This window comes from Schistocerca cancellata, chromosome 7, assembly GCF_023864275.1.
Source record: "Schistocerca cancellata isolate TAMUIC-IGC-003103 chromosome 7, iqSchCanc2.1, whole genome shotgun sequence".
NCBI lineage: Eukaryota > Metazoa > Arthropoda > Insecta > Orthoptera > Acrididae > Schistocerca > Schistocerca cancellata.
The window spans coordinates 109,809,294-109,827,251 of NC_064632.1; the positions used below are offsets into that span (position 1 = coordinate 109,809,294).

Sequence of the window (17,958 nt, forward strand, 5' to 3'; positions counted from 1 at the left end):
GCTTCTCCTAATACTGTTTTAAATTTCCCTCTCCACTTGCTTGCTGCATATTGCGTTACCTGTTCAGTGTCCACATACATTCATCTATCTTTTCCTCGCCTGCTCGTGGTAAGATTTCAGTCGAAGGGAATGTAAAATATTTACATGGGTGTACATAATGACCCATTCCTAAAGCTTAAAGAGCAATACAACACTAGCTAGCGAAATACGGAGACGAGCGTCATCCAGATCGAATCTGAATAGAGGACTAACGTCCATTGGTCTGGTATATTGGCCGGTTGGAGTGTGGTTTTAAGCGGTTTTCCACATTTTTAACACAAATGCTGGGCTGGTCAGTGTCCGAAAGTACATAAAAAGTCAAACTGCCGTAACATACAGCGCGTACTTCACACGATTCACAGACAGATACAGCACACGATTTTCTTGCCTTAGATAAAAAATGGAAATTTTTGCCTTAGGTTAACTGACGACTGTGGTAGCTGGGAGCGTGTCCAGCAACAAAACTAAGGTATACAGGGTGGTCCATTGATATCTCACGAAATAAGCATCAAACGAAAAAACTACAAAGAACGAAACTGGTCTAGCTTGAAGGTGGAAACCAGATGGCGCATTGGTTAGCCCAATGATGGCGTTGCCATAAGTCAAACAGATATCAACTGCGTTTTTTTTTAAATAGGATCCCCCATTTCTATTACATACTCGGGTAGTATGTAAAGAAATACGAATGTTCTAGTTGGACCACTTCTTTCGCTTTGTGATAGATGGCGCTGTAATAGTCACAAACGTATAAGTATGTGGTATCACGTAACATTCCGCCAGTGCGGACGGTATTTGCTTCGTGATACATTACCCGTGTCAAAATGGACCGTTTACCAATTGCGAAAAAGTTCGATATCGTGTTGATGTACATCTATTGTGATCAAAATGCCCAACGGGCGTGTGCTATGTATGCTGCTCGGTGTCCTGGACGACATCATCCAAGTGTCCGGAGCGTTCGCCGGATAGTTACGGTATTCAAGGAAACAGGAAGTGTTCAGCCACATGCGAAACGTCAGCCACGACCTGCAACAAATGATGATGCCCAAGTAGGTGTTTTAGCTGCAATCGCGGCTAATCCGCACATCAGTAGCAGACACATTGCGCGAGAATCGAGAATCTCAAAAACATCGGTGTTGAGAATGCTACATCAACACCACGATTGCACGCATACCATATTTATATGCACTAGGAATTGCATGGCGACGACTTTGAACGTCGTGTACAGTTCTGCCACTGGGCAAATTACGGGACGATGACAGATTTTTTGCACGCGTTCTATTTAGCGACGAAGCGTCATCCACCAACAGCGGTAACGTAAACCGGCATAATATGCACTATTGGGCAACGGAAAATCCACGATGGCTGCGGACAAGTGGAACATCAGCGACCTTGGCAGGTTAATGTATGGTGCTGCATTATGGGCCCCCATTTATTCGATGGCAATCTAATTGGTGCAATGTATGCTGATTTCCTACGTAATGTTCTACCGACGTTACTACAAGATGTTTTAATGCATGACAGAATGGCGATGTACTTCCAACATGATGGATGTCCGGCACATAGCTCGCGTGCGGTTGAAGAGGTATTGAATAGCATATTTCATGACAGGTGGATTCGTCGTCGAAGCACCATATCATGGTCCGCACGGTCACCGGATTTGGCGTCCCCGGATTTCTTTCTGTGGGGAAAGTTGAAGGATATTTGCCATCGTGATCCGCCGACAACGCCTGAACACAAGCGTCAGCGCATTGTCAATGCATGAGCGAACATTACGGAAGGCGAACTACTCGCTGTTGACAGGAATGTCGTTACACTTATTGCCAAATGAATTGAGGTTGACGGACATCATTCTGAGCATCTATTGCATTAATGTGGTATTTTCAGGTAATGACGCTGTAACAGCATGCGTTCTCAGAAATCATAAGTTCACAAAGGTACATGCATCACGTTGGAACAACCGAAATAAAATGTACCTATGTTCCGTATTTTAATTTAAAAAACCTACCTGTTACCAACCGTTCGTCTAAAATTGTGAGCCATATGTTTGTGACTATTACAGCGCCATCTATCACAAAGCGAAAAAAGTGGTCCAACTAAAACATTCATATTTCTTTACGTACTACACGAATATGAAATAAAAAATGGGGGTTCCTATTTTTTAAGAAAATGCAGTTGATATCCGTTTGACCTATGGCAGCGCCATCTAGCGGGCCAACCATAGCGCCATCTCGTTTCCCCCTTCAAGGTAGACAAGTTTCGTTCTTTGTAGTTTTTTCGTTTGACGCTTATTTCGTGACATATTTGGCCCGGTCACGATCAGTGGACCACCCCGTATTACCCGATCGCTGAGTGGACTCCGCTACGGCGGGATATACGCCAGGGAAGAGAGACAAGGACGGACGTTATAGCTACGGTAATGTGCAACCTATTCCTTAAATATCTCTTCCTCGCCCTACCGATCAAATAGGTTCTATATTAATTTCTTTTAACCACGTGAACGGGTTGTGCCGCTACAGCAGTAGGCAGTTCCCACGAGGTAGCTTCTCGGCCGGCGCCGGCGCTACTCACTTTCCGTAGGGGATGTTCTTGGCGAGCGGCACGGCGCTGTAGTAGTACTCCTTGAACTCGTCCATCCAGACCTCGGCGGCGCGCCGCGTGTTCCTGGCGAAGACGTTGCCGCTGCCGCCGGGGAAGCTGTAGGGGTGGCGCTTGCGGAAGACGTGGCCCACGCGGCTGCACGGGATGATCTCCAGGCTGCCGCCGCACTGCCACACGCGGAACGAGATCTCTGCAACACGACACGCACGCGACGCTTCACACACACACTCTGCACCCCACTACTGTTAGTGGCTGGCGCATGATAAATCACCTGATGGAACACTAAAAGGGCCGGCCGCTGTGGCCGAGCAGTTCTAGGCGCTTCTGTCCGGAACCGCACTGCTGCTACGGTCGCAGGTTCGAATCCTGCTTCGGGCATGGATGTGTGTGATGTCCCTAGGCTAGTTAGGTTTAAGTAGTTCTAAGTGTAGGGGACTAATGACCTCAGATGTTAAGTCGCATAGTGCTTAGATCCATTTGAACCATTTTGAACACCAATACAGGCTCCAATTACTAACACATTTTGAGCCAAGTGGTGTTCTATATTAGTGTTACTATGGAGGAGAACGCGATGGCAGTACTTGCAGTAGTCGTATGCCAGTGGTTACAGGGAGATGGTTAAAGTGTAGGCAGAACTCTTTTGCACAGCGGAAAAACCCAACAATCTCACAAAGCGAAATGGAACGAGTTCGACGCTGTTACGAGATCGTCAAAGACTCTGGGCGAATTACAACTTACTTTCCCAGCCGTTTTCGGGATGTCATGTCGTGACTTGGGCACCTAACCTTAATTTGTCCCTCAAGATAGTAAAATACCAACAGATACTGGTAAATAGCTGGCACCAGAGAGAGAGACAGACCAGGGAGTAAGGCAACGCTGTACTTGTCACCAACACTGTTCAACATCTACATAGGCTACGTAGTCCTAGATATAAGAATGGGGCAGCTGAACTAACTACGGTGCTTTTTACGACGACCAATTAATTACACAAGTCAGGGAAGACAATTTACAAATAGCGGTAAATAGATTAAACACTATAATCCTAAATTATAATCTGAGAAGAAAAACAAAAACAATGGGCTCTTTAGAAAAATACTACATAAGATCTACGATAATTATCAATAACACAATAAAAGAACAAGTGTCCACTTAAAGTATCTAGCACATGACATAACTTTTGTAGAGGAGACAGATACAAATAAGAATAATAATGTATATCAACACTTACGTGGCACGATAAGAAAAACATGAAAGACTAAGTCGAGAGGAGAAACCCAAATGAAATTTTATAAAATCATGCTCTACCATCATTACTATAAGGAGCCGAGAGTTGGACATGAAGATCAAAAAGACGTAAGACAGCTCGAAACATCTGTAACGAAGTTCTTCAGATCAGTCAAAGGCTCATAAAATAAGAAATGAAAAAATATGAAAAGAACTGGGAGTAAAGCCATTTTCTCGTAAATCATTTATTGAACTCAATTAAGAATTACAAGATTATACAAATGTCGAAGCATGTGCAAAACATATTGTTTCGTTCTCCTCCATTTACAGTAGTAATTGACTGAAAAGTAATCCAACAAATGCAAGGCCGGAACGAGCATGTATTGCGAACGCCCCCTCAGAGAATTGGACGACAAGCGACAGGCTACCAACCTACTGGAAGAAGCATTGTGGGAAGACCGAGGATGAGATGGTGAGCCCAGAATAGACCATAAGGCATAATGCCAAATTATCACAAGAAGAAGAATACACCCTCGTACAGTTCTTCGAAACTTACCGGTATCGTTTTCTTTCATCTTTTATAACGGTAAAGCAACTAAAATTTACACTCCTTTTATCTCGTGAAAGGTTCAAGATATCTAAAAGAGGTTTTACGTAAATTATAATAGGCAGTGACGGGCATATAGTTTTTGTTTTTAGTGATACTGCTGACTGTTGTAAAACCGAAACACTGAAACACGAGTCTTTTTCTAATACAACTCTTTTTAACGACATTCTAACAATGTTGGGCGTTAATACTGACATGACAGACCCACCTGGAGGAGTTTACACCGCAACCGCGGATACTGCAAGCCTTGCCTCTTGCCTTTGCACATCATAAAGATGACAATTACGATGAATTTGTAACAGACTTTCTAATTTGCGGACTGTATTTCTACGCTGTCCAGTCTCATGAACGTGACCACCTACCAAAAGCCAGAATAACCACCTTTTGTAGTGCGGACCGCTGCGAGATATGCAGGAAGAGAGTCAATGACGTTCTGGAAAGTACCAATAGGGATGCTGAGCCAAGCTGACTCCAGTGTTGCGCTAGCTATCTTAGCTTAGGATTCAGGGCGCCAACAGACCCATCTAGGTGTTCGCATAGATTCTCGATTGCATTTAAATCCGGGGAGTCTGGTGACCAAGGGAGTACGATAAACTCATCCTGGTGCTATTCGAAACAGGCTTGTACACTGCGAACTGCGTGACACGTTGCATTGTCCTGATCGTAGATGCTGTCGTGGCGAGGAAGAACAAACTGCTTGTAGGGGTGATCTTGGTCTCCAAGGGTAGACGCAAACTTGTGATGATCCATTGCGCCTTCCAGAAGGACGACATCACACAGGGAATACCACAAAGACATTCTCTAGACCATAACGCTTCATCAATTGTTGCAGGATATTTCCTTTCAGACATTTCGCGGCGTACACGCTAATGGCCATCTCCACAATCGAGCATAAAACGTGATTCATACGGCCACCTGTTACCACTCAGTGGATGTTTAGCTACGGCACTCGACGATGAACAGCAAACAGTATGGGTGCATGAACAAGGCGCCTGCCGCACAGGTCCACAAGCAGCAACGTTCGCTGAACGGTCATTGAGTAGACACTGTGGTAGCCCTTGGCTCATGTGGGCGGTCACTTGCTCAACAGCTGCACGTCAGTATGCCCGTACACATCTCCGCAGCCATGTACAACATGTATGGATGAAAAAATCGCGTATCAGTGGCTTGGAAAGAATTTTTTTCTAATAGAGCGCGATACTCTTTAAATGGCATTCTAACAACGTTGGGCGTTAATACTGGCATGACAGCCCCACCTGGAAGAGTTTCCACCGCAACAGCGGATGTCGGACGCCTTCCCTCTTGCCTTTTAACATCAGCACATTTTCCGGATACTTTTTTGCAAGAGAGACCCCTAATGCCCTTAGAGAAGGATACCTCCATTTACCGAAAACCTCGATATCATGAACCGTTAGCAAACAAATGGTGTAAAACATTTTTGTGCCATGTGCGTAGGCCGTTGTGGCCGTGCGGTTCTAGGCGCTTCAGTCCGGAACCGCGCTGCTGCTACGGTCGCAGGTTCCAATCCTGCCTCGGGCATGGGTGTGTGTGATGTCCTTAGGTTAGTTTGGTCTAAGTAGTTCTAAGTCTAGGGGACTGATGACCTCAGATGTTAATTCCCATAGTGCTCAGAGCCATTTGAACCATGTGCGTATGTCAATCAAGGTGTATGCATACGCGCACATTATGTGTATGTATCATTCACATCGCTGAAACTGTCACTCCTCGAATGCTACAAAATATGTAGGTTCTTGATTACATAACAGCCTCGTATTCTATTACAAATGATTACCGGTTTCGGCTTTACAGCCACCATCAGGTATAAAAAATTTATCAGTGTTACGTAGACGCATAATCATTACATCTGCTACACTTTTAGATTCGATCATTACTGTGAAACCAAAACCGGTACTCAACTGTAACATAATACGTTTATCATGTGATCAGTGTAATGACTTTTGTAATCTAATCCGACGGATCCTTATTAGGCGCAAACGGCCTCATTTCTTGAGACAGAGTACCTTTCGCATACTTTGCGTATCACCAGCTGTAGCGGTCACGCCTTAAGAGAAGACTAAACAGAGCACTTGTTGTTCAGGAAGATATTTCTACGTGTAGAAAATTTTTAAGGTGCTCACCCAGCAACGGATTCTCTTCGAGCCGCAGAAACTCATACTAGTTAAGTGTAAAACTTCCTGGCAGATTAAAACTGTGTGCCGGACCGAGACTCGAACTCGGGACCTTTGGCTTTCGCGGGCAAGTGCTCTACCAACTTTTTTTAAAATAAGTTTAAACTGCACAACGATTACCATTTTTTTCTTTTTATTCTTTGTTGATCTCATTTTGTTCTATTTTGATCGTTGTATATGTTCGGGGTGGACGTCTCATGACACCCGTTCAGGTTGTTCGTTGATCCGTTCACTCAGTTTTTTTATTACAGAGGGTAGCTAACCCCCTGACCGAACACGCTGAGCTACCATGCCGCCTGAGGCAAGTGCTCTACCAACTGAGCTACCCAAGCACGACTCACGCCCCGTCCTCACAGCTTTACTTCTGCCAGTACCTCGCCTCCTACCTTCCAAACTTTACAGAAGCTCTCCTGCGAACCTTGCAGTACTAGCACTCCTGAAATAAAGAATATTGCGGAGACATGGCTTAGCCACAGCCTGGGGGACGTTTCCAGAATGAGATTTTCACTATGCAGCGGAGTGTGCGCTGATATGAAACTTCCTGCCAGATTAAAACAGTTTTAATCTGCCAGGAAGTTTCATATCAGCGCACACTCAGCTGCAGAGTGAAAATCTCATTCTAGGTAAATGTAACTGACAGTATCAACACGACTGGAAAAATGAAACGAGTGAGTATCGAAAATTTTACGGAAATGGCCGAGTATATTAACTGTTTAACAAAGCCAGCTGTTTACGTACCAGTTGCATTGTACAAAATTAGAGCAGTCGGGGTTTGTCAGGACAATTAAGACAAATAGGGAATATATTCCTCGACGTGAGCCAGATGTTGAGCTGTTGTAATCTTATTAGTAATATAATAATACTAGTCCAAATGACTACTGCTCTCACCCGCATCCTAAAACGAAGTTTCCGAGAAAGGCTATGGCAATGGTAGATTAACTGTCGAGCGTGTGCTAGCTAGTACTTGTAACATCTCAGACTGCTTCACTCACTTTTGTAAACAAATTTTTGTGCAAACCGCAAACTATGAGACAGGGTCTCAAGAGAAGTTAATTGTCCGCTGATCGATATATAGAATCCGACACGGATAAAAGGGCTTACATTCTGGCCGTAGAGACACACGCCGAGAAAAATCACGTGCCGTCCGACACACTTAAGCAGACGTATCTGCTGTCGGTAGAGGACCGCAGTGAATACCAAGGATCTTATCAGAATTCAATACAAAAAGGAGTAAAGACCAAGCCTTGTTACATTCCACAATACAATAGCAACGGAGACCTCTGCGATGTCGGTAGTACTGTAGGGAACAGGAAAACTGTTGGTATTGTACCAAGTTCTAATAACGAACGTAACGTAAAGGCAAGCCCCGTTCACAAGCTGTGGCGGGCCCTTCCTCACCAACCGATCGCAGTGTCCTCCTCCGCCAGTAGCGGCACTGGATGCGTTAAGAGGGGGTGTGAGGTCAGCAAACCGCTCTCTTGGCTGTTGTCGGTTTTCATGATCGAGAGCCGTTACTATTCGGTCGAGTAGCTTCTCAATTGGTATCAGGAAGCTAAGTGCAGCCAGTTCCAGTCCTCCTACAGGGAAATATCCCTGGCAGTATCGGGAATCAAACAACGGCCCTTGGCATGGCAGCGAGCCGCGCAAACCACTCAGCTACAGAGGTGGACGTTAACGAACGCATCGACATTGACGATCGATCACGCGTGACAGATGCTGGAACAAAATGCGCCACTTGTTTATGGGCTGGTATCGGAGAAATTGGATTTTCACATGGACAGTATTGTCCCTGCTACTCGCATAGATTTGAGTTATCAGAATATTCTTTCCCAATTTGTCCCGCATAAACAGACCGACAAAGACATCACATACTGTAACTACTGCAGATCCACGTCGTCACAGGCGATCCACAGTAAGGTTGGTTGGTTGGTTGGTTTGGGGAAGGAGACCAGACAGCGAGGTCATCGGTCTCATCGGATGAGGGAAGGATGGGGAAGGAAGTCGGCCGTGCCCTTTTGAAAGGAACCATCCCGGCATTTGCCTGGAGCGATTTAGGGAAATCACGGAAAACCTAAATCAGGATGGCCGAACGCGGGATTGAACCGTCGTCCTCCCGAATGCGAGTCCAGTGTGTAACCACTGCGCCACCTCGCTCGGTCCACAGTAAGGGCAGGCTACAAATACACTTGCAGAGCGCAGATGTCTCTATCACAGTACGACGGACATCCAGAGATGTAAGTTGTCGATGGACCGATCAGTTCCATAACAACCTATTCGCTAATAGTTTCCAGAAGCTTTATAATCTCTGCTAAACGTATACTGTGGACAATGCAGATTACTTCGAAGGCGAATAAGGATACTGCCTTTGATGAACACATTTACAGAAACTTCAAACACATTACCCGGGAAGTCGGCCGTATCAAGTAACGAGGCCGTATCAGGAACTAACAGCGGCGCGCGACTACGTGCAACCACATTCCAGTTAAAGTTTTGCGCCTAGTTACGTCGCACTGCAAGCGTGGAAGGTGACACGGAAATACTCTTCAAGGGCACGCGCAACGGCTTGCGGTTAACGTCATGAAATTTGTTGGCGGCGGGAGAGAAGGAATTTCTCGTGCCGGTGGAGAAGGCGGCGGAACGTGCAGCCAAAATGTTAAAGCAGAGCAACAGGATGGTTTGCAAATTACGGAGAGAAGCACACGAACCCAGGCAGAGTGAAATTCAGGTTTCTACGCCAAGAATTAGAATCAAGGTGCTGACAACAGGTGATCCACAAACGATATGAGTAAATGTTTTATCAATTACGAACATTATTAAAAAAATACTAACTTTGCGAAAAGTACTCAGTTTCCGCCGCAAGGAGCTGAACTTCAAGGCTGGCAAGGGATGTGTTGGAAAAATTCTCTTAGCTGTGAGGTTCAGTTTTAAAATTTAACAAGATTAACATTTTCCGCGAAAGAGGGGACAGTTGCAAAAACCGCACGCTGCATTAGATTTTTATGGAAGAAAGAAGCATCAGAATCGAATTGGCCAGTGGTTTACTTAGATGGAACCGAGATTCACGCACATTCCACAGTAAATACATATCGGCAAAGTGATAGTGTGCGAGGATTATTGTCGAATGAAAGTGCCGTTCAGCGTTTAATTGTTGTGCATGTAAGCGGTGTGACTGGTTTCATTTTTGGTTCCCCTCTCATATATGACTCAAAAAGCAAAATGCTTGCAATGCGGCAATTACGAGGTTTCTGCTTGCCTTTTAAACTGTCGATTCTTTATATGGACTGATCTGGCGTTGGAGCGAAGGAAAAAAGTATTGTGACGAACACGAAGTGTCTATTTGTGGAGAACCAATTTTATCTTCTTTGCCGAAAAAGACGCACATACGCTCAAATATCTTCTGAATTAAAAAAACTAATTGGTGATAAGCGTAATAAACTTTGCAACAGGCTAATTTGTAAATTATTCTACCCACTTTCTCTTACTGGCGAACGCTCTCGTCCACAATCATTTGCTGGTAACAGAACATTCTATACTTTGCAACGGGAAGTAAGAGATCGATGTTCTGAAACCATCTGCAACGTGGTGGGCGAATAATGTCAATACGATGATTGAATCAAGCGACAATGGACTACAAATAAATACAATTAATTGAGTAAAATAACGAATCAAGTCTTTTTGATAAAGATTCAAAAATAAAAATTTCAAAATACCTGAAAGGATTTGAACTCCACGTCACGAGTATATTTTAACCCCTACTCTATGCCACTGCTTTGGGCAGCATTAATTTAATGCTGTACAGCGTCATGACAAATACTTTTTGTTGATTACTCGCAATGTCTTTATCCGTTCGGCATATTTTTATCGATTATAAGCGTCAAAAATATCTGACTACAACAACATTCAACCTGTGATGAGCTCGCAATCATTTTCCATTATGCGCGTGATCTGGGGAATACTAGAACAGGCTTGCGTGGATAAAATTTCTAAACATCTCTTCTTGAACAGTCTCCTCTCTCTATTTAAAAAAAGTACAAAATTGATGATAATCTCGCTTCTAAGAGTTCACTAAATGGGTACATCAGATTCGCGTAATCCATTCGGTTAGACATGTGACACTTTGAAATCGACATTTGATCCGATTAGCGAAGTAGATTCCGGTCTAACATGACAGCGAAAGACGCATTCGAATTTCGAAATTATACTTTGATCTTCGGCAAACAGTATGGCGTGCATACGTGGTGATAAACGGGTGGCGTGTTACAGCACTCCACTTGTAAGAATACTGGAATGCTGCTTCCCCCCAAACCTCCTTCTATGTTTCTCCAACGAAAAAACGACGGTGCTGCCACCTGGCGGGATTATCTCTTCACTTTTTCGAGTAATGTGTGTCAAGTTGCTACATAAAAACTTCGATCGTTAACGCAACAATGTACTAAACGCACCCTATCATGGATGTCGTATTGTATTAAGCAGAAACTTATTTCCTCAACTGTTTTACTACGCCTACCTGCATTCTCCGTAAGCTATTGCACAGCGCATGGCGGTAGGTAGAGGAGAGTAGCGCAGTATCGGCCGGCTTAAGTTTCTTGACTTTAATGTGTAACCGTGTTGGTTAATCGGAACATTAATATGCTATTCTCTTATCTCAATAACTGTCCTATTTTTTTCTTTATTCATAGTACTTAATTATATCGAAAGTAAAACAGCTACAATTACAAGGCTTGCAGTCTCTTCTGTGATAATATCGGTTGTTAATGATACTCCGTACTGATATTTATGGAATACTACCAGAACACAAAAACATGAGAAATTAGTGTTACTGTCTCAGCTCATTTCACCAATATTTACTTCATTGTTTTACAGACTTTGCAAATAAAATACGAAATATTCTCCTAATCCACACGACTAAAATGTGCCCAGCCTCTAAATTTGGTATACATCACGCAGTCTTCTTCAAATGACGCCAAACACATACTGCACTTTTCAGTGTCTTCTGTTGGCCCATTATTTCCAGGAAATTCCACTTTCCTTCACCGTTTTGTAATTCGCTTTCCGTGGCCACGTTTTGCGTTTTTGTATTATTTTTGAATGCCCCACTTAAGCTCAGCTTTCTTCAATTTCCTTTCAGACTACATTTTTTATGCTTTTAATTTATTTTCAGTGGCGATCTTTTTTTTCTAATTGCTGAAAACGTTTCAGCTGTCTCCCCATCGAACATCCTGTTACTCATACCCTTGCTCACAGCTAGTTTCATCCAATCTTCAGTTCATTTTCCTCTTACTTTTTTCTCCTTTTCTGCCGTTTCAATCTGAAAAATAGTAAGAGGAAGAAGAAAATATAATTTAAAGACAATCGTGTGGTTGGTACTGCACGACAGACAGGCAGTAGGATCTTGTCATACTGTATGTTCGTTTAAAGAAATTATCATAAAACGTTTGTTAAATGTCATTCCCCACATAACACACAAAACCGAAATACAGCAACGAAATTAATCACTTATAGCAAAAACAGGTAACACAGACGTCAAAACGTCTGTGCGCTAAGAGCTACAGCAACACCATCAAGTACTCCGAGCAGACAAAGCACTGAAGAGAAGACTCCAGTGCTCATTCTTGCTTCTGCTTACTAACACTTCTTCCACTTGGAGGCGGAAAGAGAAATCACAGTAGCAGTCGGTACTGTAAGTCAGCTAACATGCACAATTCTCCTCTACTTCTAACTAATATTAGACACAATTGTCATAATCAATTCCCGTAGGAACGACGGAAAAATGACTACGTCAGAGTGCGCTCCTCAATCTCTTATGTAATTTCTTTGATGTCTGCTCTCATATCTACGTGATAGGAAATTTAAACAATGGACCATTATTCAGTATTAGTTCGCTCTACATCCTTGTGTGAGATTGCTTTGACAGATGCAGCACTTTTTCCCTGGATACGTGATTCATTAGTTGAAGAGTTGTGTTCGTAAATAATTTGATAGAATCGTGTATGTGCTAATTGTGAGATGAACGAAGTGTTACAGTACATAATTTCAAATGAACAAAGCAAATATTTCCAACACAGTCTGCGTTTAGAATTTATGATTGAATGATAGGCATAATAGTTGCGTCACGTTGAAGACACGTTTACCAACGTTATCGGTCACTGAGTAGATTTTCAGACTACCCAGAATCGCAAAGGGCCAGTCCAGTCGCAATGCGAATAAATAATTTGGCTCTTTTGTGCAAGAGTCAGATTAATTCGTGAACAGCAAATCTCATCTGTTTTCTAGAAGTTGCCTCATTTGTATAAGAGTCCGATTAGTTCGTGAATAGCAAACATCATGTGTTTTCTTAGTTTTATATCAGTTAATGCTACTACTCTCATTAAATAGCAAAGCATCGTTAAAAAACTTCGTAAAGAAGTAACAGAATCTGTAATCGAAATAGCAAGGTACCCCTCAAGTAAGATTTCTGTCGGTAGAAGCGCCCGACACCACACCATAGTATTATAAACTTTCTGCTACCTGCAACCCTCTCCAGTGGCCAAGCACAGCGCTTCTGAAACCAGAGGCCACGAGGTTCTGCTAACTCGCCCATTGCGCGGCTCGCGCTGTTTCACACGTCCGCCTTCGTTCGCCCATTGGTCTCCTTAATAAACTCCCTCATGACAAGAACTGCCCCTCTAACAACATCCTCAGTGCAGAACAAGAGAAAGCTCTCGGCTAGGGAGCTAGAAGCGGCTGCATTCTGGCCATAACACTGCAGAAACGGGCCAGGAGCAGCAACTATAGGGAAACAGTAATTTCCGTGAAAATGTTACCGTCCTATCGCCTTTCCCGTTCGAAAATCCTATCCCGAAATAGGATTAAGGGAGCACCACAAGCACTGTAGTCTGTATCTCCTAGCAACCAATAGAGTACCAGAAAATTTTTTCCCCTAGCAGGTGAAAATTCATGACCCATCTGCTGTGACCATCTTATATATTATCGGCTTTCCCCATCGGCCTAGCGACTGTATCGACAAAGGAAGAAGCAAAACGATGCCCTTTTTTCTACTCGTAGTATCAAGAGAGTAAGAAGTCATCTACATAGGAGAAACGTATTATCTTAACATACACTGTGCGATACATTAATAACAAAAAAACTTCGGTAGCAGCAGCATGAGATTCTCGCGAAGAAGCACAGACATGAAGCCTTTTTCTTTTTTTCTTTTTTAAGAAAAATCTTTTTTTCTTGAAACGGCTACGTTTTCACAGATGAGGACTATAACTGTTCTCTGAGTTGCTCTTAACGTTCGCAGAGCTGAATTGTGGACTAGGGAAGTTGGAGCATAATTTGCAGTGCTTGTTACACTTTTTATGAACAAATGAGATGGAATATGCATTTAAATAGATGTCTGTGAAAACATAATTTTGGATTGTTTCGTGTCATTGCCGATTACTAAAATCTCGCCGTTAAGGGAGAAAAACGAAAGTAGTATTGTCAAAATAATTCTACGTCCCTCTGTACAAATGAAAGTCAGTTCCGTTCTTCACATCATCTACAGCCTTTGTATCACCAGATAATTGTTCAGTAATGATTCACCATGGCGTAGAAAAGGGATTATTTGAATTCTTCTTTGTCGGCTTCTAGAAGAAACAAAGATTGAACTTTCTATTTATTCTATTTTTTTGTAAGCGACAAAAGGTACTCACCGAGGTTTTCGCCGCCCCATACGTCCATCATCATGTCGTACTTGCCCAGCTTCTCAAAGTAGGCTTTGTCGATGACGAACAGACCTCCGGCAATCATTGGAGTCCTGCAGAACAAAAGACAGCGTCTGTCAGCCGCTACAAACAAACAAACTCACACGCACAGCAAGTACTAATAGCACGGAATTGATAAAGTGTCTAGCAGCAGCGGATTAACAACCGGCTGTAGATCCAACAATGTTTTCTGTTGTCTCAGTCTCCGTGATTCTACAATATGATACTATCCATGTGTTACCAAGCAACACGAGCAAAAACAACAGACTGTAGATACGAAGCAGTTTTCCAGACAGGCCAGAAATACTCCCCGCTCTCTGCGGTCTGCAAGCCTTTTGGAACAAGTAACAGACATCTGGTAGTCAATACTTCTTAATAACCACGCTGCGCATAGTGTTCTTAACATTTCAGACTTCCTCCAGAGACCGATGAATCGTTAATATGAGGGGCTTCAATGAGTAATGCAATTTTTTTTTTTCTCGGTCACCCTTGAAAGGTTGAAAAAATGCAGAATTTATTGTGGGACATGATGGAGTATTCCCGCTTCGGCCCCTGTAGTTTCACGAAGTTCCGAAATGTGACGGCACTACAAGTACCCTTCAAAGTGCCATTTGTAACAGAGTTGCGTTCCAAGCAGAGGGCTGTCATTGATTTTCTTTTGGGGGTAAATCCAGAGCATCGCAGATATTCATAGGCACTTGCAAAATGTCTATGGAGACCTGGTAGTCAACAAAAGCACTGCGAGTCGTTGGGCGAGGTGTCTTTCATAATCCCAACAAGGTCGCGCAAACTTGTCCGATCTCCCGCATGCCGGCCAGCCGCACACAGCTGTGACTTCAGCCTAAATGGAACGTGCGGACACTCTCATTCGAGATGATCGACAGACCACAATCAAACAACTCGCTCCTCAACCAAACATCTCTGTCTGCAGAGCTGACACACTCGTCCACCAGTTGCTGTACTCAAAGGTGTGTGCGCGCGCGCGCTGTGTTCCTCGCCATCTAACAGACGACCATAATGAGCAACGAAGGACCATCTGCGCGGAGTACTTGCGCGTTACGAGGTTGACCGTGAGAATGTTTTGTCAAGCAACGTCACAGCCGCTCAAACAGGGGTTCATCACTTCGAACTGGTAACAAAACGGCGATTCATCCACTGGCAATACACCACCTCTCCTCCGGAGAGTATGTTCAAAGTTGCACCCTCAGCCGGAGAGGTCTCGGCGACGGTCTTCCTGGAATTCTGAAGGGGCTATTCTGTTTTATTTCCTCTCTCGTGGTGCAGCGATCAACTCTGAAACGTATTTTGCTACGCTCAGGAAACTGAACAAACAAATTTAGGGTGACTGTCGTTACAAAAATGCAAACTAACTTCTCTTTCTCCGTATCAGCGCAAAGCCTCACAGAAGTTCACAAAACTTCACTGGACTGTTCTTCCTCATCCACCCCACAGCCTGCACCTCGCCTCTTCGGACTTCCATCTGTTGGGCCCAGTGAAGTATGCACTCTGCGGCAAGCAGTTTGTGGATGATGAGGTTATTGATGCAGCAAGACGGTGGCTCCCAACGCCGACCAGTAGAGTGTTACCATGTGGGTATACAAATCCTCCTAGTAAGATGGCGTATGCCCGTTGCGTTGAAAGGAGATTATGTTGAAAAATAAGGTTTGTAGGCAAAATAGTGGGGAATAATAGGCTGCTTTTGTGTTCTGAATAAAACTAACCTGCTCTGAGGAAAAAAAAGTGTTGCATTAGTTACTGACCGCCCTTCGTATTATGATTTACTACATGGCCCACCAATCCCTGCTTTCTACTTCCAAGTATGTTTCCTCCCCAAGCCGTGTATCCACTTCTTCCACTTATTTTCCAAATAATATTTCACACCCTCCTGCAGCACAATTTTTGGACGCATCTTTTTCTTTCTCAGGACCTCGATTTCACATTAATGCAATATTATATTCCAGACCACAGTTGCAAATATATATTCCAAAATTCAGTGTCTTTATATCAAAACAATCCTTTCGATTAAGAATGCATTCGTCATCTGCATCACTCTCCTGTTTCTTAGCTTTTGACTTGTGATATAATCTTCCCTAAAAGATAACAAAACTAAACTACTTCTTGTTTTCTTCAAATCCGATTTTAATCTATGATTCTTTTACCTTCAATCAAAACTATATATTAAGTAACCTGTCGAATGAATTCAACAACTGACAGAGGGTATGTTCCCTTCTCCGACAATAAGGAATCACGACGTACTGTTACGAGGAATGAACAGCAGTTTGAGCTAAATACAGTGTAAGCAAGGACGTGACAAATGATAACCAGATGAACAGAGACTAACGGCTTGTGAAACATCAACACTGTAAAAGACATGATAGGTTAAGTGAAAGGAAACTGCTACCTAAGATGCAAGTTTACACAGTATGGCCAAAGCAAGGGGGACACCCTAAGCAGACGGGCCCAGCGGGTGGCAAATAGAAATCAAAGCTGTTGACACGAAATAGAGGAAAATGTTTCTGAAACTGGGAGCTTGCAGTTAGTATTATCTGTAAATGAAACGAGGACAGTAGAACAAAGAGAGAAAGAAACTGAATTTTAAATGTGGTGCGACGGAAGGTGGTTAAAAATGAAGCAAGCAGATAAAAGTGCGAAATGAAAAGATATGGAAAATCACTTACTAGGATAGGTGATATGATAAAGACTGACCAGAAGAAGACTGAGATTCGTCGACATGTTACACAGCGTCCAGGGATAACTCTGGCAGTGGAAGGAAGTGAAGTATTATAAAGAACAATAAATATGGAAATATGCAAAAACAGATTACGATCATGTTGTGCATGACAAAAATTTGTTTCTCTTGCATGCTGGTGTTGAAACAGGACAGCGACACTTATGTGATTGCAGCAACTGTCAGAGGACCGATCTTAAGTTGCGTACGAAGTTTTATTTATTTACTGATGATTATCGAATCATCCATGAACATAAGCCTTGCATTACAGTTGGACGTCCATGTAAATTATTGGCCACAAAATATATAAACGAGGCCAGTAACTTACAAGTACGTCTGCTTTTAAGACAAAACTGATATACATGGATGATTCGATAATGGACAAGCCGTCCGAAACTAGTCATCAATAAATAAAACGTTCTACCCAGTTTGAGACGGTTCCCTTAACAGCTGTTACAATCACAAAAAAATTGTGGACGAATCAGTTAGCACACGAGATTAAAAGGTTAAGAGTGACTACTCGTAAGACTTGGTAAAGAAAATATTGTTTCGTACTTATAACGACGTCAGTTTGAGTTATAACTCATATTTTCAACATTTTGGTGTCGTACAGAAGGCAAAGGACTTTGATCATCTCGATGTCTGCACCAGAGGGGTGCTGCCATCGTCAAAAAACCTTGATACTCATTATTACCCGTTGAGAAAGTCAGATCCTCACTGTCACAGCGAACGAATTCACTGAAAGACTCATCTCTCACTCAGACATACAAGGAAATAAATAATAAACATGCCTGGTGACTTACAACAAAAAGAAAGAAATTCCAATTTCTGAATGGTGAAACATTA

General features: G+C 43.1%; 1 protein-coding gene across 1 annotated transcript in view; it reads right to left on the reverse strand.

Moving 5' to 3' along the window:
• The window catches only part of LOC126092658 (polypeptide N-acetylgalactosaminyltransferase 2), a 183,719-nt gene that overhangs the window by 13,076 nt on the left and 152,685 nt on the right, over positions 1-17,958 (reverse strand). Inside the window, exons 8-9 of the mRNA XM_049908379.1 lie at positions 14,334-14,437; positions 2,608-2,827 (exon numbers count right to left, since the gene is read on the reverse strand). Of these exons, the coding sequence (XP_049764336.1) occupies positions 2,608-2,827; positions 14,334-14,437 (324 nt within the window). The remainder of the gene's footprint in view (positions 1-2,607; positions 2,828-14,333; positions 14,438-17,958) is intronic.